This window comes from Hippoglossus stenolepis, chromosome 16 (genome assembly GCF_022539355.2).
Source record: "Hippoglossus stenolepis isolate QCI-W04-F060 chromosome 16, HSTE1.2, whole genome shotgun sequence".
Classification (NCBI taxonomy): Eukaryota; Metazoa; Chordata; class Actinopteri; order Pleuronectiformes; family Pleuronectidae; genus Hippoglossus; species Hippoglossus stenolepis.
The window spans coordinates 18984783-19012292 of record NC_061498.1 but is presented as its reverse complement, the minus strand read 5'-3'; the positions used below and the strand labels follow the sequence as shown (position 1 = coordinate 19012292).

The 27510-nt window shown below is 41.9% G+C and overlaps 1 protein-coding gene across 1 annotated transcript; it reads left to right on the top strand.

Moving 5' to 3' along the window:
* The first annotated feature begins 364 nt into the window (after window positions 1-364).
* On the top strand, window positions 365-27370 carry LOC118123439 (myosin-11). Its single transcript, XM_047343838.1, has 41 exons — window positions 365-701; window positions 1941-2111; window positions 3576-3732; window positions 5637-5664; window positions 6362-6461; window positions 6961-7053; window positions 7166-7229; window positions 7340-7438; window positions 8566-8709; window positions 9602-9697; window positions 9799-9917; window positions 10209-10361; window positions 10464-10637; window positions 11089-11262; window positions 11708-11822; window positions 11922-12088; window positions 12177-12298; window positions 12982-13051; window positions 13333-13493; window positions 13633-13741; window positions 14384-14515; window positions 14616-14822; window positions 14911-15048; window positions 15124-15247; window positions 15417-15588; window positions 15958-16170; window positions 16376-16520; window positions 16960-17166; window positions 17420-17524; window positions 18117-18269; window positions 18423-18671; window positions 18889-19101; window positions 19191-19403; window positions 19550-19711; window positions 20627-20755; window positions 21482-21570; window positions 22083-22206; window positions 22307-22515; window positions 23213-23321; window positions 23427-23599; window positions 25219-27370. The coding sequence occupies exons 1-41, from the start codon at window positions 537-539 to the stop codon at window positions 25442-25444; spliced, it is 5973 nt and encodes a 1990-aa protein (XP_047199794.1). The 5' UTR covers window positions 365-536; the 3' UTR covers window positions 25445-27370.
* Window positions 27371-27510: the final 140 nt, after the last annotated feature.

Genomic DNA, 27510 nt, shown 5'->3' with positions numbered 1-27510 from the left:
TCATTTGGAGTCAGAGTCTGAGTGGTAGCAATCAAGGAATTGAGCCGTGGTATCAAGGTCCCAAAATGACAGAAACTCTCTTTGAGAAAACGTATTTAACCTGTTCTTTGATGTTTTTAGTTTGGTCCATGTCCTATGCGCTAACATGAAGGAGGCAGGGTTATGACTTATTGCTTCCAGCCACCAGAGGGCGATCAAGACACTTTGGCTTTAGATTTGGGAGCTGTCATGTCATCCATCTTTATGTACAAATTAAGATTTTGTTCCATAAACCTGCTGGCCGGGTTGATGAAACTTTTACAGGGATGTTGCATCACTATTATTTTCAGTGTGCGATTTCTGCTCTGTGTGTCAGCAGGCTAGAGGTCAAACCGAGGTCAGAGGTCAACTGTTCTCCCATCACTGCACCAGAGGCCGAACCAGTCGCCAGTGACAATCGAGACATCGGATCGACCACACCTGAACCACCAGAGATTGTGTCTGCCACTGCCTGCGAACAACAGATCCATCCAACTCCTGACAGTGACACTTCCAATATGGCTGACCCAGCCCCTGACGACAACAAGTACCTATTTCTCGAAAATGATTTTCGCAACAGCGGAGTGGCGCAAGCCGACTGGATGGCCAAGAAGATGGTGTGGGTGCCGTCAGAGAGGGAGGGCTTCGAGCCTGCCAGCATCAAGGAGGAAAAGGGCGATGAGGTAATGATGACGTCATTTTTACTACAAATACTTTTAAACAAGTATTTTAACCCTTTAATGGTCACACCCATATCAGAGAACATTCTTGTTCCTTTCTCTTGGAACAAATATTAGTGTTTTTTCTCACTGTGATGTCACTTCCCGGAGAATCATCTAATGCTTCATATCTCTAAAATCTGTACAACTTAAGTTAAAAGGTTATGTATGTCAATCATTTTTTTCATTCCTACATTTTTCATCATATTCTTCTAAATAAACACATAAAACATATTGATCCCCACAATTTTTTTTATATAGAAACATAAACAAAATAGTTATTAACACTAAAGAAATGATTTGAACCACGTATTTTGTTTTTGTTTTTGAGAGATAAACATTTTCTCTGCTCCTCACCTGCCACTCTCTGGCACCACCAAGTATTATCAATGTGATGAGGTGAAAGAGGCAGTGACCTGTCATCGTTTTTATTTTAAGATAGGATCATGCAAACAACAATCTCATAGAATCAGCCAGTATTCGTGGAAAGTCTGTTTTCTGGTTAAATTTCTACAGCTGAGTCATCCATTTCCCATTGTCTCCATTAAAGTGAGTGAAAAGTCATTTTTAAACAAATAAAGTTGGTAATAAAAAGTGGCGATTTAAAAATAACAAAGTTATATACTCTGCTGCCTCCATCTTATGGAGATACAGCTCAACAGTTTGTGTACGATGGCTACTCCTCTGTTTTAAAGAGCAATGCTGAGTATTTCCCATAAACCTCAATCTAGATGCAATGTTTGGACCTTTTATTGTTCTAATTTTAATTCAAATTTATGATTAGGGATTTCAAGGTATTTTTGCTCTGGACTAACGTAATCAGTTGTCTTCAGGGGCCCCTTCTCAGCTCAGTGCCACAGGCAATTGCTTGCTTTGCCTGTGCTTTTGCAACGATCCTGCCCTTGATTTAATCGACAAGTGGTTTGTTTTCATTGTAAAGTATCTACAAAATGTCAGAAAAACAATATTAATACAGTCGTTATGATCTACAATGGAGCTATATTAAAGATATCTTTTTTTGTGTAGATTAATTAAACTCAATCAGGATAAAAAATATAAAGACTCCTGTAGATTACATTTCTTTTTTACCTGTGTTTGAGTATGATATTCGCATATAAAGTTGTGGTTTAAATGAAGTTCTTTAAAAACAACAGATAGTATTTTTTGACACAGCTGTTTGTTGTTGTTGTTGTGATAATGAAGGCACTGGTGGAGCTTCCCAACGGTCAGAAAGTGACGGTGAACAAAGATGACATCCAGAAGATGAACCCGCCCAAGTTCAGTAAAGTGGAGGACATGGCCGCCCTCACCTTCCTCAACGAAGCTTCCGTCCTCCACAACCTGCGAGAGAGATACTTCTCTAGCCTGATCTACGTGAGACGCACACACACACGCACACACACGCACACACACACACACACTCACACACACACACACACACACACACACACACACACACACACATTTGTGAAGACCTTTCGTGATCCCCTAAATAACCCTATGTGAAAAAAATAAAAGCACAAGATTCTGATCCTTCCAGTCCATCTTGCGTCTCCTTGATACTATATAAATATATATATATATCCAAACAGGGCTCTTAGGGTTATTTAGGGGATCACAAAGCTTCCGTACTCCACAACCTGAGAGAGATACTTCTCCAGCCTGATCTATGTGAGACACACACACACACACACACACACACACACACACACACACACACACACACACACACACACACACACACACACACACACACACACACACACACAAGACCCTTCATGATCCCCTAAATAACCCTAAGACCCTGTTTGGGACCAGACCTTTGTTATATATTAAGTATCAAGCCGACTGGAATGGACTGGAAGGTCAGGTTATTTTTTTCTACTCGGCCTTAGACAAAGTCTAATAAGGTGTGGGATGTAACAATTACAATCCAAGCTTATGCATCTAATACTTAGGGCCATGAAGATCACTTGAAGTTCAGAAGTCCAGTTCCTCCATTCCTTATATGACCAGACGACGGCATCGGAATAGCAAAAAAAAAATCTCAGAGCCTGGTCTCTGAAGATGAGCTGTAACTGTGATGTCCCATTTAAACATTCCTGGTAAACTACTTCTGAATTTTCAATATACCAAGCTGTAACTTAAATTGAATTCAAATTTCGTGAAAGCTTGTAACATTTCAGTTTCAGAGAAAAGAGTCTTTTTACTAAATTGTATTCAGCGCAGTCCACTCGTTCATTATTCCACAGACTTGAACTTGCTGGATTTACATTTTTAACGTGATGTGAACAACGGGCTGCAGGTTTATTGATCTGTGAGTGTGACCTCATCAGCAGATCCATTGATCACTACCTCATGTTTTACAAAAATCAAGCCAAAACATCTGCCGTTTTGGGGATTGACCCTCGGCTGTTTTCCCTTAAGGCCCCAGCTTCACCTGGCTCACCCCAAACAGGTGAGGCCAAACCCTCAGCAAAGTGTGAGGGTCTGAGTAATGAGGCCCCACCCAAAAGAAAGAATCAGGAGGCAGGCGACAGCTCAAACATCAAAGAAATAAGTAGTATTCAAGCTCACAGTGTTTAGGTAAACTATAGATTACATTGACAAACATACTAACATGGGATTCCTGGAAAATCATAGAATTGAGAGGATGGTATTCCAGGAGAGATCGGGGAATGTGTGAAGATGCAGAGAGGACACAGCAGTCTATTTAAGAACAGTGGAAAACTAACTAAGTGTTTCACCTTCATAATTTAAAATGACGTGTCTCTTCTCTCGTCCTGTGCCCCCCCCTCCTCCCTACACACACACACACACACACACACACACACACAGACGTACTCTGGTCTGTTCTGTGTGGTGGTGAATCCCTACAAGATGCTGCCAATCTACTCTGAAAAGATCATAGAGATGTACAAGGGCAAAAAGCGCCACGAGGTGCCGCCGCACATCTACTCCATCACAGACAACGCCTACAGGAACATGATGCAAGGTAACTGCCTATGTATGAGGGTCTCTGTGTGTGTGTGTGTGTTTTATGGAAAGTGAATTTAAATATGGTTTTGTGATTTAAAGGGTAATTTCACCCAAATAATAAGAGTGACAGATTATAATGCAGCTTCTTGTCTTCCATCGGATCATGGAGATTAGTTGTCCTTACAGTGTTGAAGAACAATGTGCACAACAGCTCTTGCAGTTAATGAAGAGTAGATTCATTAATTATAATAAACAATAAAAACAGAACAGAAAGGACGGACGAGATGAGCAGTCTTCGTCTGACTGAATAAAAGAAACTAGTTTTATGTGTGTGTTTAGTTAAATGAAAGATCAACTTAATCAATCAATCAATCAATCAATCAATCAATCAATCAGATTTCATTTTCATAGCACTTTTTGTACAAGCAATAAAAGACAGAAACTCAGAGGCAGGACGGAAAAAACATTTCATGAGTAGAAAAATTAAGACAAAAATAGAAAAATAAATCATTTGCAAAATGTGTAAATAAATAACACACGAATAAATATAAATTAAAAGCCAGAATAAAAGCAAAGTAAGACAATAAATACGAAAGTTGCAGTTTCGAGGACCACGGAGAGGGAGAGACAGGATCACTGGTTTCATCTGGGACACATTAGGACAGGTACAGACAAAGACAGGAAGTCATGTAAGAGAGGCACGCAAGGAAAGACGCTTCAGAGTAAAACAGGAACTAACAAATAATGAACTCAACTTAGACATTTACCTACTCATTCTACAAATCTCTGTAAGTGGAATGCATATTTGATGCGATTTGGACATTTGATACGTTCAACATTAATAAAAACTAAATAAACAGTTTTCTAACTTCACTCTGCACCATACACTTTTATTTAAAAAGCTCTGCACACAATGTCCAACAAACAAACAATAAAAAGTAACAGTATATTGTAGAACTGTTTAAGGAGGACTCACTAATGACAAGGAATCATTCTGTAGCTCTGGAGCATTAACACAGGACAAGCGAACAGGCAGGTTTAGAACAGGCACTGCACTAATAAATCCAAGAAACAAACCGATATAAATTAACAAGGCAAATTTCAAATACAAAACAAGTTCAAATATACTCATATATTCACCAAATCTATAAATTCAACAAAAAGACAAATCAACAGTGATGATGAACCACCCAGTGAACCCAACCGTGACGAAAATCAGAAAAACAATCCACAAGAACAAACAAGACGTCTCAAAAAGAAAATCACCTCTTGTTTAATTCTGGATTCTGAGCCTGTACGACCACTTCCTCTCATCTTTTAATCTGAGTTTCTTAATCACCTTTTTATTCTCGTTCATTTCATTTTATCAAATTTTATGTGAAGTAAATTAGAAAGTAAGAGGGAGAGGGAGAAACATAGCAGCATCATACACCCTCAAAACACAACTGTGCTTTTCGACAGTATAAATCTGTATGAAACTGCAAACACACATTTTTGACCAAATGAGAGCGAAGTAATGGCGGAAGCCTCCGAGCGTGCCGTCTGGCCTCCAGATTCGTCCACCGGTGACCTCAGGCCGGCTCCCTACTTTCCATTCAGCTGCAGAATGGCCATACATGGAGCAGTGAGACGAGATCACAGCGACGGAGTGCTGCATCCACCTGCTATTTTTAGATGATGTGAGCCGATGGAGGCTAATCTCCCTTCGAACGAGATCTCAAGAGGGAGCCGCTCTGCTCCCGTGTCCGAGGTTCATGTAGTCGTCTCTGGCTCCGAGTAACGAGTTCAGCTCAGTCAACGTTTCACATTATCTCAGCCCCCCCCGACTCTCTTTAACCTCCCCTCCCTCTCTCTCTCTCTCTCTCTCTCTCTCTCTCTCTCTCTCTCTCTCTCTCTCTCTCTCTCTCTCCCTCTCCACAGACCGTGAGGATCAGTCTATTCTCTGCACGTGAGTCCAAATATTAAACTCTTTTAACCTTTTTCCATCGCACCGCACATTCATGTACACACACACACGAGCCTGTTTCCATCACTGACCCTGACCATAACGTCAACATGGCTCAAACAAATATGAACCACAAGCTTTAATCATTTACATTTTATCCCCAGAAGAGGCCAAACCTGACGCAATAAAAGACTAAGTTCAGATCCCCAAATACTCCATCAAATATTAAAATGTCAGGAGCTAGACCTGGCTCCTTCTGAGGCTGCATTTAAAGCCTGATTGCATCACAGCACAGTGGCTTGACTTGACCCAATTTCAAACGCTGCTTCCTACCCGTGGATTCTTTGTGCTGGATCGGTGGCCAAGCTGCAGTAAGCTCTGCTGTTCAAAGTAGCTAACGATGCAATGGACAAGCTGGGGACGCAAAGAGGGAATCCTCGTTAGACCAGACTATCTCATTTTGATTAGGCCTTCCCAGTCTGCTCAGTCTACAGGTGTGACCTTCATAGACGGAGTCCTCGGAAGGATGCAGCCCCTGAAATGGGAATGGAACACAGCTCTTGTCTATTGCACATGATCTGAAATATTGTATTGTATAGCTCCAGATTAAACAAAAACAATCCAAGTCATTTTTTCTCCATTTCAAGCTCAATCTCTTCTCTGCCCTTTTCCTCTTCTCCTTGCCCACCGTGTCACCCAGAGGGGAGTCTGGAGCAGGAAAGACGGAAAACACCAAGAAGGTGATTCAGTACCTGGCTGTTATTGCCTCCTCTCACAAAGGCAAAAAGGATGCAAACCCTGTGAGTCAAAGCATCTTAAGCTTCCCGAAAATTCATGAGTTATTGATATATTATGTTGTATAATATAATATGTTTAGAGAAGCCTGTTTGGTCGTGAATCTTCAAATTGGCTTCATCTACAAATCATCTATAACCACAATTTTAAAGTCAAAGCTGCTCAAGTCAAGTAATGAACCGGGGTTTAATAAACTGTTATTTGTTAAGGCTTGACCTCTGACCCTGGTGTTTTGCTTCATTTTTAATGTGGCGGGGTCATGTGGACGGTCTTTAAAAAAAATGAATTTCCCGATTCACTGGGTTTCTCACCAGTTTGTTTTCCTGGTTCTTCCTGCAGCAACAGCCGCAGCAACCGCAGCAGCAGGCGGGATCCCTGGCCTTCGTGAGTATAAAATGTCAAACAGACACGATAGGTCATCAAGATTCTGCTCAGACTTTCATATGACGTGTTTTGGTCTGTACGGATGAAGGGATGTATGTGTAACCACGCTGTGGCCTGTAGGGGGAGCTCGAGAAGCAGCTGCTGCAGGCTAATCCGATCCTCGAGGCGTTTGGAAACGCCAAAACCATCAAGAATGACAACTCCTCGCGATTCGTAAGCATTTTAATCAGCCACATCAGTCGACACTCAAACACAAACATTCTGGCTTTTAGCTTCCTTCTGGTTGTTACTGATCTGTAGCCCTTGTTGTCGCATCTGTTCACAGGGAAAGTTTATTAAACTCAACTTTGATGTGACTGGTTATATTGTTGGCGCAAACATCGACACCTGTATCCTTTTTCTTGGATTAAACTTTGATTTAAGTTCAAAAATATTATACTTCAAGTGACATTATTGATTGAAATATTCGCTGGTTAACTACCTGACCATCTCTGCTCAGACCTCCTGGAGAAGTCTCGCTGTATTCGTCAGGCCGGCACAGAGAGAGCGTTTCACATCTTCTACTACATGGTGGCTGGAGCCAAAGAATCGATAAGGGGTGAGCAGCTTATAAAGCTGTTATTTAAAGGATCTCAATAAAAAACACTAATGTAGAATCATGTTTTTAATGAACCCTTATATCTGGATCAGGAGCAGCCCCTCTCCCACAGAGTCCGCCATGTTGCACTGCCATGCTTCTACAGTAGCCCAGAGTGTACAAACCAAGCAATGGCTCTTCAAAGGGGCTTTAAAGTTTTTATGTTTCCTAAAGGCCATCGAGATTCTCCTACACACAAGGAATGAGAGAAGTGAGGGGAGGGTTATTCAGTTGGTTGCAACATTCGACTTCACCCCTAGATATCACTAAATCCTCCACACTGAACCTTTAAGGTAGAATCATTGAGGGCCGGCTTACACACACAGTCACGTTGAGTATAAAAGGCTTAAAAGTTACTAAATTTATAGTTAAAACAGGTACAAACATATTCTGAATGGTTTGTGATCATGGATTTAATTGTAACCAAAGGGTTCAGTTGTTGGGTGTTTCGTAGAAGGTTCTGGGTGATCGTGGCATAGAAGCACATCTTCCAAGTTTGGTTCAGACATGTGGGACTTGCAGTGAAAGTCCGTCCTTAAACTGAGTATGGTCCATCCAAAGTCTGGTATGGTTCACACCAGTTCAACCTGGAAGCAAAAAAAGGGAGCTTCCCAGTAAGAAAGTAGCAAAGAACTGACACGATAATCAATGTTACAGATTTCCTGAAGTGTTTACAACAACAAATATGAAAACACAACAACCAAACACATTTTGTCAGCATTTCCTTCCTTAAATAGACGAATAATGCATCCGTCCAATCAGTGAGCCTTGCCGATAGCAGGTACTTACCTTTTCCAGTAGAATTTATTGCCATTGGGTTTTGTGATTGGCACTTGCTGGCCACTACACTATATCACATCTGTCACCCAGCTTTTCTATACAGGGATGCAATGATGAGAAGTGTCGGCATCACAAGTGAAACTTTAATATGAGCAAGAAAAAACATAAACTCATCAATGTTTTTACTGAACACAAAGACTGATGCTCATCTTTTGTGTTCCGAATGCAAACGGCTAACAAACAAGCTGCACATGTTTCATTACGTACATCAAAGCTTTGACTGTGTGTGTGTGTGTGTGTGTGTGTAGAGGAGTTGCTGCTGGAGGACTTCGGCAGCTATCGTTTCTTGAGGGCGGGTCACGTGGAGATCCCTGGTCAGGAGGACGACGAGATGTTCATTGAGACTCTGGAGGCCATGGAGATCATGGGCTTCACAGAGGAGGAGAGAATCGGTACAGACACTGTTTATTTCACCCTACTCTGCTAAGTTTCGTATACTTGAGCATGTATCTAACTATTTCCTTTTATTTGTTCTTGTTGTTGAGGTAAAAATGTGTGAGCTGATACTGTTTAACATGCATGAGGCAAAAACTCATCAAAAACTTCATCCATAACATTGCTGGATATTTATGCCCTGTCCCAATTCACCCCTTAGCCCGACCACTTGGCCCTACCCCTTTGTTAATGAATGAAATTGAAATTCCTGAATGCATTAACTGACGAAGCAAATCAACATGGCGACCGCTGCAGATAAAATGCTCAGAAATATATGTACTAAATCTCTCTCTCTCTATATATATATATATACATATACAGCAGAATATCTGTTTTAATTCAGTAGCAAATGAAGATGGAACTGAATAGCTGTGGCAAGTTTTTCAGGAAAAGCAATATTTACGTCGTCAAAACAAGCATGTAAATAGTCTGAGTGAAAGTAACGGGTTACGTTCGTTACTCCCATGTCGTGCATACGAAGTTTGAAAAAAAAAAAATCCCCGCTCATGTCATAATGTTTTCAGTGCGGGGCAGAAGTTTCTATGGACAGGATTAACGTTACATTGAAATAGCCGATGTAAAAACACTGACTGACTGTTGATCAACAGATCAATCCGTCCCACCTGTCCTGCAGTTGTCAGATGTGTCACTGTTATAATGTTGGTTGGCTGCTGATGACGTAGCGAGTGGTGTCCCAATTCCTCAGGGAAAATGTTCTAGCCCTCTCCCTTGTCCCCCTCCAAACGGAGGGGGACACTTCCAGCTAAGGGCACTTCATAGGGGTAGGGCCAAGGGAGAGGAATTGGGACAGGGACATTTACTTTCACCCTCCTCGACTCCGCTCTGCAGGGATGATGAAGGTGGTGTCCACTGTGCTGCAGCTGGGCAACGTCAAGCTTGAGAAGGAGAGGAACAGCGAGCAGGCGACCATGCCTGACAACACAGGTAGATCCTTTTCAAAGTCCCAAAATCAGCTCTGTAAATTAAGCTGTAAACACGTCTCACCTCCTCTGTCTCGTTTTATCATCTCATCACTTCAACCCCAGCTGCCCAGAAGGTGTGTCATCTGCAGGGCATAAATGTGACCGACTTCACCCGTGCCATCCTCACCCCCCGGATCAAAGTGGGCAGGGAGGTGGTGCAGAAGGCTCAGACCAAGCAGCAGGTAAAAGCCAAACCTCATTAACTAAACGCGGAGAATTAAGGATCTTGGAGAATATGAAATGGAGTGGAGGAAAGTCTGACTTCTCAGGATGTCACTCTGTAAGACTCACAGAGAAGGTTCACAAACTACACCTCTGAACCTCAAGAATTGTTTCTCGGTGTGAAGTTGAACCCTTCTGTGGCATTGTTTTCCAGCAACACACAGCGATAAAAGGAATCGAAAAGGTTTTCTCCCGTCACCCTCACTCTCCACCCTGCACCTGTGTCTTCCTCACCCCTCCGCCCCCTTTAGGCTGATTTTGCAGTGGAGGCTCTGGCTAAAGCCATGTATGAGCGTCTCTTCCGCTGGATCCTGGCGAGGGTCAACAAGACCCTGGACAAGAGTAAGAGACAGTCATCCTCCTTCCTCGGGATCCTGGACATTGCTGGTTTTGAGATTTTCGAGGTGACTGGATCACTAAACACAGATCATTCCAATATTTGAGTCTTAGTTTTATTGTATTTATATGCAACTTTTCTAATCCATCAATTTGACGCTTATCCTCAGGACAACTCCTTCGAACAGCTCTGCATCAACTACACCAACGAGCGTCTGCAGCAGCTCTTCAACCACACCATGTTTATCCTGGAGCAGGAGGAGTACAAGAGGGAGGGCATACAGTGGAACTTCATCGACTTCGGCCTGGACCTGCAGCCCTGCATCGAGCTCATCGAGAGGCCGGTCAGGATGAGCTGCCACCACACACGTGTCATGTGACACGAGCAGTTGTATCATATTGTATTGTATCACATTGGATTTTAACTTATCATATTGTATCGTATCGTTACGTATTGTATCTCAATATATCATATCTTAATGTATCACATTGGATTTTATCACATCGTATTATAAATCCAGCTTTCAAAATAATATCAAGTCTTTTATATATATATATATATATATTTTTTTTATATAATCCTCTACAAAGATGTACAAGAGTCACTGGGCAAAGTCCAAAACTTTTTCTAGAACTAATTTTGGCGGTTTATGAGCTATACTGCAGCCAGCCACTTGGGGGCGATCGAGCGGCTTAGCCTTCACTTTTGACAAGATGTCATGTCATCCATCTTTATTTACAGTCTATGGTTTGATTCTACATGTTCTCAGGCTTAGTCCATTTTGTGTCCTACAGAACAACCCTCCAGGTATCCTGGCCCTGCTGGACGAGGAGTGCTGGTTCCCCAAAGCCACTGATGTTTCCTTCGTGGACAAGCTGCTGAACACCCATAGCGATCACGTCAAGTTCTCCAAACCCAAACAACACAAAGATAAAATGATGTTCGCTATTCTGCACTATGCTGGAAAGGTGAGGATCACTGACCGCTGCAGGAAGGAGACAAAAATCATTACAGCTGTATATTTGTGGTTCAGTTGAGTCCGATAACTATTAAAAACATATCAGTGAGCCACACTGCTGTGCTGTGATATACACCCTGCAGTCTATTTTTGATTCAGTCCCATATAGCAAATGATGATTAATCCGCCGCTGAAAATAGTCCCCAACAAATAGACCATTTCCTTCTGTTTATTTGATTATAAACAACAGTTAACAGCTGTTTGACTGTTTGACTTTTTTTTATTTTCAGTTGGAATGAATGATCTTGGATACCAAAGTTTTGAGAGATGCCCAATCATTGTTGATGTGGTCTTTTCATGTGACCTGTTAATAACAACATTTCATCATGTAAATTATTTACATCCTGCAAATTCTTAACCCCTTTACAGATTTACAGCTTTATTTACATTTCCAGGTTGACTATAACGCAGCTAACTGGCTGACAAAGAACATGGATCCTCTGAATGACAATGTGACGGCTCTGCTCAACAACTCCTCCAGCAACTTCATCCAGGATATGTGGAAAGACGGTAAGTTGTCCATGAGGGGACATCATGTCCTTACTTGCTTTAACAAGATGTTTCACCTCAGATCTTTAACATGAGGCCATTTTATGCTGCCCCTGTTAGCGGATCGAGTGGTGGGTCTGGAGACCATGACCTCCACTAAATCCAAGAAGGGCATGTTCCGCACAGTGGGTCAGCTGTACAAAGAGTCGCTGGGCAAACTGATGACCACGCTGCACAACACACAGCCCAACTTTGTCCGCTGCATCATCCCCAACCATGAGAAGAGGGTAGGTTGTTTTTGATTAGGCTAAGCTCCAATCTACAGAAAGTGACTACAGTATATTCAGTGCTTGTGGGTTTGCTGGTGTCACACAGGCTGGGAAGATGGACGCTAATCTGGTGCTGGAGCAGCTGAGGTGTAACGGGGTGCTGGAGGGAATTCGAATCTGCAGACAGGGATTCCCCAACCGCATCGTGTTCCAGGAGTTCAGACAGAGGTAAGGAACTGTCTGAGACCAAAATATCCTTGTAAATAATAATACAAACAAATCAATGTATGGGAAACATTGATCTACATGTGACCGGATCACTTAGGTTGGACGTTGATAACAGGTCTGTAGCCATAGAGTTAAATGCAATATTGCAGTTCCTAATTATGACCACTGGAGGGCACTAAACATTAACAGTCCCCTAGCATCACACAACTGTCAACGCATCGTGATGTCACGCATTTGTTTCTGAGCTGCCATTTTTAAGCCTTGTGTTTGTCATTTTGTCCAGTGCCATCTTGTTTTTTTCAAAACCTTAAGTAACCATATTTGGAGAAGCGGGGGACAGAGATTGACTGAGAACTCAAGGACACTGCACCCCCACCCACACCTACAACCTGCACCCACTGGGTGGTACTAACTGTCATGGTATCGCACCGTGTCCAGAACCTAGTCCACACAGAGCTTTATCGTCTATTTGACTCTAAATGGGACCATAGTTTACAAAATGACCATCATGCTGCATTGAAGACTTGAAACTTGAGAATGAGGAACTATATACTATCTTCTTCTAAAACCAGAATCGCCTTCTGCTGGGCATTCGAGAGAATATAGGTTTTAGGCAGTTCCACATAGTGTTAGGGCTTGTTTTAAAAAGTGTGGTTTAAAGTGTGTTGTTTTCTTGTTTGTAGGTATGAGATTCTGGCTGCCAACGCCATCCCTAAAGGCTTCATGGATGGGAAACAGGCCTGTTGTCTGATGGTGAGCTGGATGGATCTGTGTTAACAGATTAGTGCTGAAAGGTCTGTTTTGTTTTGAGAACGTTGGACATGAGCTGCTGCATCAGACTGTAGGTCTGATGTTGAGAGGATGTCCGAAGGGAACCAGTAACAGTTTCCAAATCTCCATTTAAGTTTGACTTTACCATAGTATCAAACTGGATTATAAAAATTGATATGTAAGAAACAGGGCTTTCCATGGTTTCCCTCTTTTAAGCAAACTCCCCTCAACTTCACACTTTCCCTCTTGCTGCCCCCCTTCAGGTGAAGCACCTGGATCTGGATCCTAACCTGTTTCGTATCGGTCAGAGTAAGATGTTCTTCAGGACGGGAGTTCTGGCTCAGTTGGAGGAGGAGAGAGACATCAAACTCACCGTCGTCATCATCGCCTTCCAGGCACAAGCAAGAGGCTTCCTGGCCCGAAAGTAAGAGAAACTGTTCAACCAATATCACTAGGTTTAAATATCTATTACACAAAATGACCTGTTGCCTCTTGAATGAAATGTTGCTCATTTACACACAGGGAAGCCTAAATCAGATTCTTGTATATTTGTGTATTTTTAGGGCTTTCAGTAAACGTCAGCAGCAGCTGAGCGCCATGAAGGTCATCCAGAGGAACTGTGCCTGTTACCTTAAACTCAAGAACTGGCAGTGGTGGAGGCTTTTCACCAAGGTTACACACACACGCACATTCATGTGCACACACACACAACATTGTTCACGTATGTGTATTTACATGTATGTACATGTACACATGTACAGGATTTATTGCTCCTATGCACATTGGATTAGACCATGGATGCAGCAAAGATCATTCTAATTAGCCACTAATAAATGTAAGTATGTAAATATGATCATTATAATCGGCCGAGTTGTTTAGGCTCAAAACAGTGTCTTCATTTCAATCAACTAAAAAAAACATTTATATTATATCAGGGCGCTAGGTTTGCAGGTGCTGCAGCTGCCATGGGCAAAAACATTAGCATCAAATGACAATGTCCTGTAGCTGTTATGTCATAAATACTAACTTGCGATTTTGTTGTAAATAAAAAAAAAAACTATCATTAGCTGTAAAATCGAGTTTAGGCTAATATGAGCTGACCGTGTCATGAAATTGTCACTGTCCAGAGATAAACCCTTTGTATTGAGGTACCATCATGACTACCGAGATTCTTAACACTCTTATTTCTCATCCATCGGTTTTGACAGAATTTTTCTGGGTTGGGTGTGTAATTATTATGACTCTGAAAGTCTTTGTATTGTATAATCTAATGAAATCAAGCCTGAGTTGTGGATGTGTGTGTCCATGGATCAGGTGAAGCCCCTGCTGCAGGTGACCAGACAAGAAGAGGAAATGGGTCAGAAAGACGAGGAACTAAAGACGGCAAAAGAAGTGGCAGCAAAGACCGAGGCCGAACTGAAGGACATCTCCCAGAAACACATCCAGGTGAGACAAACACAGGTTTTCTTCTCCTCTATACATTACAAATATATATTTTATATGAATGCCGACGTGACTGACGTCTCTGTCAATGACGTTGCTGTAGCTGGTTGAGGAGCGAACCCAGCTGGAGTCAAAGCTACATGCAGAGACGGAGCTGTACACTGAGGCTGAGGAGACGAGGGTGAGACTGGAGGCCAAGAAACAGGAGCTGGAGGAGGTGCTGCATGAGATGGAGGCTCGGCTGGAGGAGGAGGAGGAGCGCAACAGCGCTCATCAGCAGGAGAAGAAGGAGATGGAACAGCAGCTACAGGTGGACGACATTATCACTATTATTGATAGCATTATAAAATTTTCTACATTTACATTACAGCCCTTCACCGTGACGTTATTTTCTGCAGCTCATGGAGGACCACATCGCAAAAGAAGAAGACGCTCGGCAGAACCTGCAACTGGAGAAAGTGGCCGTGGAGGGAAAAGTCAGGAAAATGGAGGAGGACATTCTGCTGATGGAGGACCAGAATAACAAACTACAGAAGGTACGCAGGATTTTTTGGGGGGCAGATGTCTGATGACGTACTTTGCTCTCATTTTCTCAATGTGTCTGTTTGCAGGAGCGGAAGCTTCTGGAGGAGAGGATGGCCGACATGAACTCTAACCTGGCTGAGGAGGAGGAGAAGTCCAAGAACCTGAACAAACTCAAGACCAAACACGAGTCCATGATCTCTGACCTCGAGGGTCAGTCAGTCGGCAGATAATTAACTTGTGTATTTATTGGCCTCCAGTCAGTTGAAGTAAAGTAGAATAATGTATTTAATATTTTAGTGACTGTGATCTAATACCTATATCACAATTTTAAGTTTTGGATGAGGTTTGTTCAGCATCTTGCTTTGTTCGGTGTGTCCAGTGCGTATGAAGAAAGAGGAGAAGGGTCGTCAGGACACCGAGAAGGCCAAGAGGAAAGTGGAGGCAGAGTTGGCCGACCTCCAGGAGCAGTACGCCGACCTGCAGGCTCAGCTAGCTGAGCTCCGGGCCCAGCTGGCCGCCAAGGAAGAGGAGCTCCAGGCCACACAGGCCCAGTAAGAGGGACTATATCCCCAGACAATTAATGCGGAGGGATATATTGATTACAGTATGGCCCTCCGTTTATCTGTAATCATTTTGTTTCTGGAGCAGAACTGGGAAACCATTTGATATATTTTCACTAAACGTTACAATTATGTTAATTAGGTAGTGAAGTGATGCCTTATGATATTTTGGGTTTGCCAGAGATATGCCATCTCCTGATGACTCAGTTTTTTTCGAGATAACCTCTTTGGTAACTACAGTACAGTCCTGCCCAGCTCTTAATGAAAGTGTCATGAAAGCCATTTCATACTCTGAGATATTTCCACTATAAAACTCCAGAAATTATAGTCAGGTCAGTTTTTTTCTCTCTGTGCTCACAGCTTGGAGGAGGAGATCAATCATCGTGGGGCAGCGGTCAAGCGGATTCGGGAGTTGGAGGCTTTGCTTTCAGAGCTGCAGGAGGACTTGGAGGCCGAGAGGTCAGCCAGGGCGAAGACCGAGGCAGCACGACGAGACCTCGGGGAGGAGCTGAATGCGCTGCGCACCGAGCTGGAGGACAGCCTGGACACCACCGCTGCTCAGCAGGAGCTACGGTCTCAAATAATTTAGTTTGTATCGAACAATATTAAAAGCAGACTGTGAATGACACAAGTCTTTTTATCTGAGAAGGCTCTGTAAAGTAAAACAGTGTCAAAACAGTGTCATTTGCATAAAAGCAGGAGCTGCCAATTAAAATCTGTAGGCCATGTTGTTGGATGTGTTGTGGGTATCTGATGTATGTGTGTTTCTGGTGGGCAGGGCGAAGCGCGAGCAAGAGGTCGCCATGTTGAAGAAAGCCATTGAGGAGGAGGGACGGAGCCACGAGACTCAAATCCAGGATCTGAGACAAAAACACAGTCAGGCTGTGGAGGAGCTCAATGAGCAGCTGGAGCAGGCCAAGAGGGTACATCTTACGTAATAATAATTACACAACAACCACAATAATATGATATGACATGAACTACTAACATTATCTGAAATGTCTCCAATCATTTTCAAACACAGGGAAATCTGTAATTTTAATGAAGTTAGCCGTCGTTTCATTTGGTTAAGATCCTTAAATGGTTCATCTGTCAATTTTCTGTCATTTTAGCAGTTAATGAATTAAATGTTTCAGCACCAACAGAGACTATTTCTCAAGCAGAAAGGTTCTCATGAAGAGAGGTTCATGGTGCTAGTTTATTGTTGTTATGGAAACAGCAAAAATAACATGATTTACTACTAATTTGTGGGCCCTCAGTGGTCATTAGACTCTCAGCTTTATGCCTTGAACTGGCTTTTATTTTGGCCAAACGATAAAGACTAACTGTCTAACACACACACATACACATTCCTCTTTTCAGGTGAGGGCCGGTCTGGAGAAAGCTAAGCAGGCCCTGGAGAAGGAGTCAGCGGATCTGAGCACCGACTTGCGATCCCTTGCCAGTGCCAAACAGGACGTGGAGCACAAGAAGAAGAAGGTGGAGGGTCAGCTGAATGAACTGCACTCACGCTTCAACGAGAGCGAGCGGCAGAGGACTGAGCTGGGCGAGAGAGTCTCCAAGATGAGCGTGAGTCCTACAAATACTGAATGAATTAATACTAATTATATTTACTGTTTTGACATACTGCATTGAAATAAAAAAAACACGACTGAGATTTAAAGAATAAAGCAACAAACCAAAAAACGACATCATCTTTTTAGAATGAAGTTGTCACATTGATCCTTCTTTAATGTCAGGATAGGCTTTTATTGTGAAAAGCAAGCTGAAAGATTCCAGTTCAAGACCATGAATTTCTGTTTATATCTTTCCTCTGTGTTAGCTGGAGCTGGACGGTGTGACGGGTCTGTTGAACGAGGTCGAGGGAAAGAGCATCAAGCTGAGTAAAGACGTCTCCAGTCTGTCCTCTCAGCTTCAGGACGCACAGGTGAGACTTACTCAAGATGTAGTTCAGTTTAAACAGTTCCTTTGTATAATCTTACTTTACTAACTTCCTGAAGTGAGTCCAGATTTTACTTTGTAGGTTTTGGTCCACTAGAGTCAGGGGGAGTATGCATCTAACCGTAATATTGGCAGGTAAACAGTGTCCCACACTACAGACCAACATGAGAGAAGATTGTTCTTTGGCCGTGGCCTTATAATGGTTGTCCTAGTGGTTCAAAGATCACCTGGGACAAAATTCCTACATAGTCATACATTTAGGACGACTGTACTCAAGCCTCTATACATGTGGTGGCCGCTCAACCAGATGAGCTATTGGGTTTTCCAATTCTGGGGGCATGCTCCTGAGGACATGTCTGAAAACGGCTTTGGAGATATCATGGTGGTTGTTTAGATATTTCACTCTTAACCACAAATGTCAACCTCATTATGGTGCCTTGCTAAAAGTCAGAGGTTCAGCTTCCGAAGAACGTGAAAATCGAACTTGTTTTTTTAGATATTTCAGTCCGGACCAGAGTCGTGGACAAAACTGACTGATGTTACTGTCGATATTACACCTTTCCCCACATGTGCTGCAGGAGCTGCTGTCAGAGGAGACTCGTCAGAAGCTGAATCTGTCCGGACGTCTCCGTCAGATGGAGGACGACAGGAACAGCTTGATAGAGCAGCTGGAGGAGGAGACAGAGGGCAAAAGGGCCGTGGAGAGGCAGGTCTCCAGCCTCAACATGCAGGTCAGTAACTTCAGACGTGAGTGGGGGAAGGACGGTCATCTGACATTCAGAGATTAATAAATAAATCTGTATGTACCTTCACTTAGACATTAGTGACACCCTGTAGAAGTTTGACAAACTCCTTTGAGCTCTCCCCATTTCACCTTCTGGCAGCTGTCGGACTACAAGAAGAAGCTGGACGAGATGTCGGGGGCGGTGGAGCTGCTGGAGGAGGGGAAGAAGCGTCTGCAGCGGGAGCTGGAGGCGACAAACAATGACTACGAGGAGAAGGCCTCAGCCTACGACAAGCTGGACAAGAGCCGAGGCCGAATGCAGCAGGAGCTGGAGGACGTCCTCATGGACCTGGACAGCCAGCGGCAGCTTGTCTCCAACCTGGAGAAGAAGCAGAAGAAGTTTGATCAGGTCTGGAAGATTTCTCTTTCTCTCTTGTTAGAAAGCCCATAAAATGTTGTAGTTTGTCCAAGAGCGTCAAGAGCTGCAGCAGCCTTTACTCATTCATAGAAAGGGATAAGAATAAAGTCACAGGGTTGTCCTTCTCTGTCCATGTGGACAGATTTGTTTGTTGAATCCATTGAGTGAAACGTATATTTGAAATCTCCGCTGTCCTCATGTTGCACAGATGCTGGCAGAGGAGCGAGCCGTGTCCTGTAAGTTTGCAGAGGAGCGGGATCATGCGGAGGCAGAGGCGAGGGAGAAGGAGACAAGGGTGTTAGCTCTGGCCAGAGCTCTGGAGGAGAACCAGGATGCTCTAGAGGAGGCGGAGAAGATCATGAAGGCGCTCCGAGCTGAGATGGAGGACCTCATCAGCTCCAAGGATGACGTGGGAAAGAATGTAAGACATATGGTCTGAAATGTGAATGAGTTTTTCCAGGATTAACGAAGGTTGAAATAATTCCTGGTCTGATCTTCTTTTGACGTCAGGTCCACGACCTGGAGAAGGCAAAGCGTGGCCTGGAGGCCATCGTGGATGAGATGAGGACACAGATGGAGGAGCTGGAGGACGAGCTGCAGGTCGCCGAGGACGCCAAGCTGCGTCTGGATGTCAACACTCAGGCCCTCAGAGCTCAGCACGAGAGGGAGGTGCAGGCCAGAGATGACATGGGCGAGGAGAAGAGGAAGCAGCTCCTCAAACAGGTGGAGCCTCCTGCTGAAGTGTAACGTTTGTTTCCTCAAAACCTCACGACCACTTCTTCTCTAACTGCTCCCACATCAGTCGTTCAGTCTTGCATCAGTTTCACGGAGTCCAAAATGATGACCCCCACCCTCTCTCTCTCCATCAGGTGCGTGAGCTGGAGGCGGAGCTGGAGGAGGAGAGGAAGCAGCGAGGTCAGGCATCAGCCGGGAAGAAGAAGCTTGAGGGGGAACTCAAGGACATGGAGGACCAGCTGGAGGCCACCAACAGGGGGCGTGACGAGGCAGTGAAGCAACTCCGCAAGATCCAGGTCAGTTTTTTGTGAACTTGTTTTTCTTTTAGCATCTATTTGTTCAGGGGTGAGGAACCATTTGCTACCAAGAAAAATCCTTCGAGTTCTAGAACTGCTTCCCTTGATGAAGATGATGATGAAGATGATGATAAAGCTGTTCAATAGAGTCAGACCGATTTTTTGGGTGGCCAATAAAATCAGTTCATATGAAAACTTTTATTTGTAGAATAAACATTGCAGAGAAGATGTGCATTTATGTTTATATTTTACATAAAAATTGTGTTTATTTCCTTAATTCACATTCGTTATATTTGGTATACTTTTCTTTTTATTTATAACTGTAAAAAGAAAGGGTTTGAACATTTTAAATATTGATATTGTAAAACAGCAAGCGTCAGTTAAGTTAATTTTGTCATAAGGGTTTGATAACGACACCATTAAAAATGTATATCTGCAAATCTTTTACTTCCTAATATTGGTGTCGGCATCTGCCCCCAAAAGTCCATAATGGTTGAGCACTACTCACAGCTGGTTTGGCTCCGTCAGTCTTTAGCAGAATCAAGTACGTTTGTCCCAAACATTATCCTGAGGACGTTCGTACAGTCGCCATGATGCATGTCAGTGATAACGCGGTCATGCTTTATGTTACAGACAAGTTATATAATTTTCTTTCATCACTCTGAGAATAATTGAGAATTATTTTGGATTCCTGAATTGTCTCTTGGAACAGCCTGTTCCAGTTGAAATCAAGAAGAAGAAATCACAACTTTCAAGAAACTAAGCTGGACTGATATTTTTAGAAAAAAAGATGCACCTTAAAGCAGCCGCATGTTCACAAATGAATAAATGTATCTTGAAACAGGGTAGCGTGCCTCCCACAATGCGAGTCATATATGTTTAAATAGCAGCGTGCACCTCCTGTGCTCCTCACAGGGCCAGGTGAAGGATCTCCAGAGGGAGCTGGAGGACTCTCGTGCAGCCCAGAAGGAAGTGATCACTTCGGCCAGAGAGTCTGAGCGCAGAACCAAGGTCATGGAGGCCGACATCATGCAGCTGCAAGAGGTGAGGTCAAAGACAACACTTTGTTGTTTCCCATCAGTTGTGATTGTGTGTCACCAGAATGTTTAGTTTTTCTTTCATTAAAAAAAATCATTGAGAATGTTGTTTATGAATAATAAATGTAATAGACGTTTCCTCATGACTTGTCTGTTCTTAAAGATCAGACAGAAAGCAAAGTTCATGTGTTTTCGATTTTAAACTCATGAATTTACAAATATAAATACTTTATTTTCGGTTTTACCCAGATTATTTTTCGGTATTTACTTTTTAAATTTGTGAACATAGGTAAAAATAAGGTTAGACGATCGTTTTTTATTATTGCAATACTAATTTTGACCAGAGGTTTAAGTGCACCACTACATAAGAAACATAAATAGTGTGTTAGAGAGTTATGTTACATTAATATGATGTTTTCTTTAGGTTAGAGGGTAACAGGGACAGTGGTACAATCCCATTTTATGCTTTTGACCTAAACAACTTATTATTTAGACTTTTTTTCTTTTCTTTTGTTTTTCGTTTCTTTTTATTTTTTTATAATTTATAACAGAAAGCAACATAACCTTGTTTTAAAAAATTGGGGAAATTATTGTGGCAAAATATTTTTCCCCTTGCCTTGATGGCTTCCATGGATTTGAGAGCAGGGGAGAAAATGCTGATTTTTCTACAGTGATGCCTTCAACTCTCTCTCACACTCTGCTCCGATAACATGGTTCTCATTCCTCTGTTCAGGTGTTGGCAGCAGCTGAGAGAGCTCGAAAGCAGGTGGAGGCAGAAAGAGACGAGCTTCATGAAGAACTGGCCAATAACTCCTCTGGAAAGTAGGTGTTTTTACTGCAGATGCTGTATTTATGTATTTACAAAGGGCACTTCCATTTTGTGTTGTGAAAGATTAAATAATTGGGCCAAAGTGAATTTCTGGAGTATTAGATCCTAAGATGCATCCTCTTGGACCCGAGTGGGTCAAGAGAACAGTTCAGCCAGGTAGTGGCACTAGAAGTAAAGTCAGTGGCCGACAAAATTAATAAGAGTCCTCATGAACATCATCTGAAAAATGTATGAAGATGTAGCCCGCATTTGATTGAGTAATTTGTTATTTAGCTATTACAAGGAATAAAGAAATATGAATTTTATTGTTTATTATAAGGAATAGTTTTACCATTTAATTAACGTTACCAGTTTTGCAATAGTTATTTTTCCTTCAGAAATATAACTTCTTGTGAAAGGAAAGGTCTAAAAAATTTACTTAAATAAGGTATTGACTTCTCACATTTAATTTCCATCCTTCTTTTACAACATCCAATTTCTCTCTCCTCCTCTTCCTCTTGTTCAGGAATATGCTGTCCGAAGAGAAGCGTCGTCTGGAGACGAAGATCAGTCAGCTGGAGGAGGAGCTGGACGAGGAGCAGGCCAACATGGAGAGCCTCAACGAGAGGCTGAGGAAGAACCAGCAGCTGGTAGGTTCAGGGAGGGCAGAGACCTGACTGTAAGTGTGTGTAAGTGGAGCTGGAGTCTGGACTCTGAGTGTCCGTGTGCATCCTGCCTGTCGCTGTCCAGGTGGAGCAGCTGGGCGCCGAGCTGACGGCTGAGAGATCCTCCGCTCAGAGCAGGGAGGGATCCAGGCAGCAGCTGGAGAGACAGAACCGAGAGCTGAAGGCCAAACTGCAGGAGACCGAGAGCCAGGGCCGCTCCAAACTCAAATCCTCCATCGCCGCCCTGGAGGCCAAGCTGAGAGAGGTCGAGGAGCAGCTGGAGATGGAGAGCAGGTAAAGGTGCATGGTGGGAGATGGAGTTTGGTTCCAAAGGTTTCATTCCAACTCACTGGCAAAATAGAATAAGTTGGTTAATAACATCTCTTAGAAATATGAAAGGTTTAATTTGATTTTATTGACCATAATAAAAAACCTTTGCAGGAACTGTCATACAAACAGATTCGTTCTTTGGTGAAGTGGTTTGAAAGAACGTTTAACAACTTTGACATTTCAATTATGCAAATGATCAAATATATGAATCTACAAATCTATTAATGATAAGTTTGTACAGTTACAGGGTTATTTATGCTCGATGTTAGATATAGATGTGGACGGAGCCCATATGAAGGAGTTACACCAGCATATCATAGCAGCATTGTAGCCAATGGTTCTGGCGAGGCACAATCATAGAACACGACGAAGAACTTCTTCTTATCATGAGAAACTTTTGACATTCATAACATCCTCCTGTGACATGTATGTTTACATATATATTTGAGTGTAAGCTACAAGGCAAAACATTTTACTTTGAATGTTTCATTTACTTTCTAGAGTAACATTTTGAGAGAGTACAGTGGGTTTTTCTGTGATACTTAATTTTTATTTGATATCATTCAGTATATTTTCTGTGTAGCTGATCTGTGACGTAGGCTCGATAACATTATGCATGACGTCTGCTGAAGGAAACACCTGCATGATGATGTTTTTGTAGAGAGCGCCAGGCCAACGGCAAGAATCTACGTCAGAAAGAGAAGAAGCTGAAGGATTTCACAATCCAGATGGAGGATGAGAGGAAGCAGGCACAGCAGTACAAGGACCAGGTAACATGGCTGTAATCTGATGACAGAAGTAATCTGTAACCAGTTGATGCAAAATGTGTTCAGTGTGTAAATGTCACAGCCGGTCCGTGTGTCCACTCTGTGCAGATGGAGAAGGGCAACGTGCGGCTGAAGCAGCTGAAGCATCAGCTGGAGGAGGCGGAGGAGGAGGCTCAGCGTGTGGTGGCCGCTCGCAGGAAACTGCAGAGGGAGCTGGACGAGGAGACCGAGGCCAACGACGCCCTGAACAGAGAGGTGTCGTCACTCAAGAGCAAACTGAGGTAACAGCGGAGGACGACTGAGAGGGTGGAGCTGGGGGTCGAACAGAGCTTAAACAATTTATGAATCATATTAAAGGATTATTGTCACTTCTGTCTGTCGGATATATTCAAATGTATCCAATTTGTAAAGATGGAAATTAGCTGGAAGATAAATCTGGTTCTGAGGACATTTCCTCTTTTTTGAGATGATTGTACTTTATAGTTGTTTTCTTTGTAAATACATTTTAGTCAGATAACTCACGTTTTAATGTTTGAAAATGTTTTAAATGTTTAGAACAATGTTAGTGTCTGACTTATAGGCTCCAACTTCATCAACCCCCCCAAAGATATGATTATATATATATATATATATATGGGGAGTGATGACCAAATATTTATTTCCCCCCCTGTAGCCTACAGGTGGATACTGGAGTGGTGGAATTACTGAATCAAACAGCAGCAATATTAGAAAGCAAAGGGAGCTTAAATAGACTGCCAAATTGGGAGGGTGTGTATTATAGAGGATTGTTGAGAATGAGGCACATGATTGGAGCAGTGCAGCTCCAATTGGCTGCCCGAACTAGCTTGAACCTGTCGCTCCAATTAGTAAATTATACAAAAGGTAAAATATTTAAATGTTAATTCTAACAATTTTAGTTTGAATTTAGTTTGATGCTCGTTTTTTCAAATATTCTGGATTTCTTTTCCTGAATTATTTTCTACCTCCAAAAGGAAGCATGAAAGAAAAAGTTGATGAATATCAATAAACCAGGGACTGTGAATAAAGATTCGCGACACGTCTCCACTTCCTCCAATGATCCACAGTAGAGATCATCGTATGGAGCCGTGGTGGCGAAGTGGCGCCCATACACATGCTCAACCAATCATAACTCAGTCTCAGCTGTCAATCATGACATTTCACATCTTTATACAATCCAATAACTAATTGAAACCAAACAGATCATTGAACACTGGAACAAACTACTACAGTGTGATAAGAACTTCTTAAAATGACAGAAACCATCTTTGAGAAAAGTTTTACGTGAACTTCAGTTATTTCTTTTGGTCCATGTACCATCTACTTACATGGAGGATAACAAAAATGCTTTGCTTCACTTTTAGTAGCCGTTATGTCGTCTGTTAACAAAAAAAAAGTAAATCCACAAGTTTCAAAGAATCTTATAAAATAAGGGAATTTTGAAAATTAAGTGAACTTTGTCCATGTGACACATGATTTGACATTCAGCATCGGATCATGGTATAAAACTCTAAAACCGGAGATTCATTTTGAAGGCAGATTTTTTTTATTTTGAGCGTAATTATGAAATTATTAAATGATCAAATTTCACCCCTGTAAGCGATAAAAATCCCATTCACCCTGGATTCTTCAATGTTTGTGATCATAAATTTCCTTCTCTTCTTCATGTCTGGCTGCTCCCGTTTCACATCTGTCCTCAGGAACCACTGATCTGCAAACTGTCCTCCAAACTTCTTCTTTAACAGCCTTTTGATTTATTTAATTTTCACTCTGCAAATCCCTCGAGTTCTTGCTGCTCTCTGCTCCTCCTCTGTGCTTCACCTCCCTCTGACCCTCCTCTTCCTCCTGTGTCTCTTCCTCCTGATGTGTTTGGCGTTCCCAGGCGTGGTGGCAGTGGCGGGGAGGCAATGTTTGCCAGCCCCAGCCCTCGGAGCAGCAGCGGTGGCGCCAGCATCAGGAGCTTTGCGATGGGAGGGAGCATCAGCCGGAGGAGCGTCATCAGAGAGAACTCAATGGAACTGCAGGAGGACGAGCCCCCGTCCCCATCTCCCCCTGCCTGCACCTCCCCTCTGGACGAACGTGAGGAGGTCTACACCCCCGATGAGTAAAGGGACCACTTCTGATTCGATTTCGCTCAAGTTAAATGTTATCGACATGTTTCAGGAATATTTTTACACTTAAATTTAATATTTTAATTATTTTAATTTAACACAAAAACACATGGCGCTCCTGGATATTTTGGTTTGAAAAATATATTTGAAAATATCAATGCCAACGTGTCATTCTGATCATGCATTTGCCATTCAATTATTTTTAAAGTTTTGTTTTTTTAAATTGGCAATGATTTTCATAACTGATCGTTTCAATAATTTGAAAAGTAGACGCTTTTTGCTCCATATTCTCAAATAACAGGATTTTATGCGCTTTGACATCATATGTGATCATAAACTGAGAATCTTCATGCAGTGACATTGATCCCGCTCCCTTTGTGCGCCGACATTTTTCACTAATTTCTGAACTTTTCAAGAAAATAATGAACAGATGCAGGAACAAGGATATAAAGAAGAATCCTTACATTTAAATGATCTTCAATTATTTAATAGAATGTTTTCAGTAGTAACTTAATATTTGTTTTTAGTTTGGAATCCTGATCTTTTCTTTTCTAAAAATGCACATTTCCTCTCAAGTCGTTGATTTAAACTACTTTTTCGTATTTTAGAAATGATCATATATGGCATCCTCTTTTAGGAATTAAGGGTTCATTTAAGTACCCATGAGCCTCAGCATCTGTTAACAAGCAGAAGACAGCAGCCAGTTTTAGTTTCAGGGCATTTTGTGACTACTGTTAAAACTGTTTTAAATTTGTTGAATTGATCCAAAATCCAAATTAGAGGTTTGACTTTAATTTCTTCTTTTGTCCACGTTCTTCTCAGCTCAGTGTTCTCTGGTGTTTCAAGCTGCAAAGCAATGTTTCATTCTTGTTCCAGAGCTGAAATGCTTCAGATTGATTTGGGTTGAAGTATCAGAAGCTTCGTAAATGATGAAGCTTCAAACTAATGAAGAAGCAGACTTTTTCTCATTCTCTGTGTAGCTCCATTCAGTTATTTATATCTGACCTGAATCTTTAACCCTCCTCAAAAATAAATACTATCAAAAAATGTACACAAACATTATATTATGTACACTTACTGTTTAAAGATTGAAGTCAAACCTGAATCTGATCAGTGCAACCAATGTGTGAATGGCGACAGGACAGCGTCATGTATTTAAATTCAACAGTTTGTTATCACGTCCCAGGAGTTTGTCCTTTACTTCTCTATTTCAGGAAATTCCAGCATCTGTTCTTACACCAATCAGTAATAAATAGTTCATCATTTAAGAAGATACTTATTTTTCAAATTAGCACAAAGGGAAATGTATGAATCCTGCAGATTCCAGCTCCTTACCTTAAATTAGGTTTGTAAAGTAAAAATGAAACTGAATCATCTCTAAAGTAAAGAAAGCCTGATTCCCACATTAAAAATGAGTTTAAGTCACCATGAATTTTTCAATATTTGCACAATAACATAACATAATTTATGTGAATTTAATTTATTTATATCACTTTATTATTCAATGTAGTTTAAAGAATTCCCATACAATAACCCAAGTCTCTTGTCTATTTCTCATTACATTCAAGTCACAGAGAAAAGCATCAGATTTGATTGAAAATAAATTGAAATATCAGATGCTTGTTTTTGTGTCTCAAATCTAATAGAAACACATGAAGCACAAGTTAGAGCTGACTTTGCTCTTAACTCACCTCCTCAAAAGGGTTTTAAGAATATTTAGTTTGGAAACTGAATATGACGTTATATCTGTAAACCAACTGTTTCATATATTTATTCTAGGGATTAAGTTGTGTGATTTCAACCTCACAGAAACACAAAACAATATTTTAATTAAGGTGATTTGTACAACGGCTGCTGTGCTGTGCAGGACTTTCTGCTTTTTGTGAACCAGTGAAGTGAAATTAAATCTGTTGCTAAACTCAACACGTGTCGTCGCAGTTCTTTACGTTTATAAACTCGAGTAAACTGAGTGACTGTTTTTCCCCATTTCAAGTTTTATTGCTTTTGGAGAAGCATCACAAGCAGCACTGAAGGTAAAAACAACACATCAGAACAGTTTGTTT

What these genes read in the sequence shown, in the direction of transcription:
- LOC118123439 (XM_047343838.1), top strand. Translation starts at nt 537, where the DNA reads ATGGCTGACCCAGCCCCTGACGACAACAAGTACCTATTTCTCGAAAAT. An exon ending in AGAGGCTTCCTGGCCCGAAA is followed by an intron (nt 13,494 to 13,632) that starts GTAAGAGAAACT and finishes GTGTATTTTTAG; the next exon opens with GGCTTTCAGTAAACGTCAGC. An exon ending in AGAGAGTCTCCAAGATGAGC is followed by an intron (nt 17,167 to 17,419) that starts GTGAGTCCTACA and finishes CCTCTGTGTTAG; the next exon opens with CTGGAGCTGGACGGTGTGAC.